The 3,328-nt window shown below is 35.8% G+C and overlaps 1 protein-coding gene across 1 annotated transcript in view; it reads left to right on the plus strand.

Annotated features, from left to right (window-relative positions):
* Positions 1-3,328, plus strand: part of C7 (complement component 7) — a gene marked incomplete at its 5' end in the record, with an annotated part of 62,454 nt that overhangs the window by 36,387 nt on the left and 22,739 nt on the right. The window contains one exon of the mRNA XM_012649552.1: positions 1,875-2,066. Within this exon, the coding sequence (XP_012505006.1) occupies positions 1,875-2,066 (192 nt within the window). The remainder of the gene's footprint in view (positions 1-1,874; positions 2,067-3,328) is intronic.

A 3,328-nucleotide genomic window follows, 5' to 3' on the forward strand; every position in this document is an offset into this window, starting at 1 on the left:
ATAATTCTACATATTTATGAGATACAGAGTGATATTTGAATACATGTATATAATGTATAATAATCAAATCATGGTAATTAGCATATATATCACTTCAAATATTTATGTCTACTTTTTATACTTTCTAATTCTCTGTTGAAATTCTCTATCTTGTCATTTTTTCCCCCAACATAAAAATTGCAGTTGTTTCAGAGTCCATATCTGTTAATTTCATTATCTAGATCTCCTGTGAGTCTGTTTCTATTGACTTTTTTGGTTGGATTTTGGCCAGTTCTTGTCTTTTTGAATGTTGGAGTAGTTTTGATTGAATGCCAGACTTTATGTATGGAAATTAAGGAAATTGGATAATGATATCTTCCTCTAGACAAAATTTAGTTTTTTTCTTTTGTTTCTGGTAAGCAGTTAGGCTGGCTTATGTCTGGTTTACCTTTATTCCAAGAGTGTAGCCATTAAGGGATCCCAACCAAAAATATGGGCTTTCTACCTGGACCCCTCCTTTTTGACTCTACTTTTTGATCCCTCAGCCCTGTGAGACTGATAAAAACTCTACTCATTTTTTCAGCCTCAGAGCTATAGCTTTCTTTTCCATTTAGCAGCCTTTTAGTATGTATACTTTTTTCAAATTCACAAATACCTCAAGCTAAAAAGCATAACCAAATGTTATAATCATCTCTTATAATGCCCATCTCTCTGGAATCCTGCACCTTCAAACGTGTACTGCCTTGTTAGAATTCTGATTCTCTCAGAAATATTTTTTCTTTTAATTTTGTGCAGCCTACCTATTTGTCTTGGTGGGAGATTGATTGTGAAACCAGGAAATGTGTCAGAAATAAACAAATCCGATACTAGATTATAGCTTTTTGAAGGCAGAATATGTGATTTGTACTTTGCTGTGTCCCCAGCAATACACAACATTTGGCAAAATATAATCACTCAATAAATGCTGTTTCTGAATGAATGAGTGAATGGATTTTCTGATGAAAATAGTGCAGAAATAGAGCAGTATTTTGTAGAATATTGTCCAAAGTCCATTAGGGAGATTACCAAGATTTTTTTTCTAAAATTGTGAATTTTGACTTGCTCTCTGTAACTAAGTATGTTTCTCATTTTTCTCTGATCTTTTTAAAGTAGACTATTGGAGCTAATCAATGTAATTGAGTAAAAGAAGAGAGATGGGAAATCAAAGAACACTGAACACTTTTATGTTTGCAGCATTAAAGGTTGTGCTTTATCTGGTCGAGAGGGTCCATGCCTATAGTCACAGCTGCTTAAGGAGGCTGGGGTGGGAGGATCGCTTGAGCTCACTCAGGAGTTTGAGGCTATAGTTTGCTGTGATGGCACTTGTGAATAGCCACTGCACTCCAGCCTGGGCAACCTAGCAAGACCCCCATCTCTAAAAAAGGAGAACGTGGTCCTTTAAACATTTCGGATGGCAAAATACCTAGATGGATGAAAGCTAATGATGTGCAAATGAATACAGCTCTTGAGAAAATTCTGGTGGAACATCACCAAACCAAAGAAATAAGTGGCAGCTATGAAAAGTCTATTTTTAACAGCTGGCTGGGCATTGGACTCTATTTGTTAAGCTTATTCATTCTAAATTATCACATTGTAAAAAAAAATAAATTATCACATTGTTTTCAGGGGTGAAGGGTGGGAGCTGTTTTGGTCTTCAGCCATTCATTGGTCAATGACATGCTGGGCATGTGGGACATATCTTTCAGGCCACTGTAAGAGTGAACTCGCTTCTTCCTCCTTGTCCTCTGATGTGAAAAAACAGAACAAATGTATCAGCACCATTTAAGGCTGTCGTTTATTAAAAAGATGGCTTAAGAAAGCAATGACCCATGTTTTCTGCTCTTGTTTATCTTTAGAAATTGCCTGTGTTTTACCGGTACTGATGGATGGCATACAGAGTCACCCCCACAAACCTTTCTACACAGTTGGTGAGAAGGTGACCTTTTCTTGTTCAGGTGGCATGTCCTTAGAAGGTCCTTCAGCATTTCTCTGTGGCTCCAGCCTTAAGTGGAGTCCTGAGATGAAGAATGTCCAGTGTGTGCAAAAAGGTGAGTGGCTTCCGTGTCTATCCAAGGACATGTGCACCCAGGCGAGTGAGAGTCCTTGTGGTGAACTTCATGGCACTGTATTATTGTAATTGTGAATGATTCCCTCCATCCCTGTCCCCTGTGAGAAAGTCTGTAGACTGGGTAACATGGTTTTTTTTTTTTTTTTTTTCCAAATGGCACAGAAAGACTCATGGAATGTCAGGAAAGGAAAGGATAGCCCTAGTAATTCTGAAACTTTTAACTTAAATCCTCCACATGAAAGGTTAGTTTTATATCTGTTGTGGTACTGAGAAAATGAAGGATTTTTAAAAACTGATTTTTGGTTTCCTCCTGATTTTTTTCCTGCACTTACTTTTACTAAGTATAGAATTGAGGTCATAATTTATATAAAATTCTATAGGTTTCATTTTTGGACTCTCAGTGAGTTTATTGGCATTTTTGAAATTGAAAATTTAAAAAGCATTTCCACTTAACATCACAGACATTATCGAAGGAAAAGTTTTGTGGTTTGTGAAGTTGTTCTTAATAGTGGAAATCCAAAAATCGAGTATTTTGAACACCAGGAACATTAAAATGGTCTTTTAAGAACCTAAGGTAGGAAGGGATTTAGAAAGCCAAACTATTTCTTTTCAGAGATAATTTAAGATGAGGTGGATTTGTTTTAAAATCACTTCCTATTTTTACTTTGTTTACATTTGTTTAATAAATGGAAAATACATTTGTAACGAAAACAAGAATGAAGAAAAACTCAAGTGTATGCTATTATATATGACATTATTTCTCTAGTGTATGATTTTTTAATTAAATGCTGAAATTTTTCTTAGAGTGAGGATGAAGTACTAGATTCCATTAGTGATACTGTTAGGTGAATTAGATGTTTACAACTAAATGTTCCATGTAACAGGCATGGAGAATGGGCAAGAAGCAAGTCCAGTGGAGTGATCCCTCTGCCAGTCCTGATATGCTCTTTAGCTGTTGAGGCCTCGTATCAGAAGGCAATTACTTTGTTTTCTACATACACTGGAGCATACATAAGAGTTTACGTGGGATATTTAAAGTAATGGACCTCTACTTATAATTCTAAAATGAAAGAGAACAATATGCAGTTGATGAGGTCGCACTTCTGTTCCAGATGAGATTGTAGACTAGTCTTTCTAAAATGCTGCTTCAGTCATTTTACAGCACAGTTTGTTGTTAAGTTTCTCCCACTCAGTAAAAAATTCCATTAAAGTTGAAAAATATCAAGGATATTTTTCAGACCT

Source organism: Propithecus coquereli, unplaced genomic scaffold (assembly GCF_000956105.1).
Source record: "Propithecus coquereli isolate 6110/MARCELLA unplaced genomic scaffold, Pcoq_1.0 Scaffold110, whole genome shotgun sequence".
NCBI classification, from domain to species: Eukaryota; Metazoa; Chordata; class Mammalia; order Primates; family Indriidae; genus Propithecus; species Propithecus coquereli.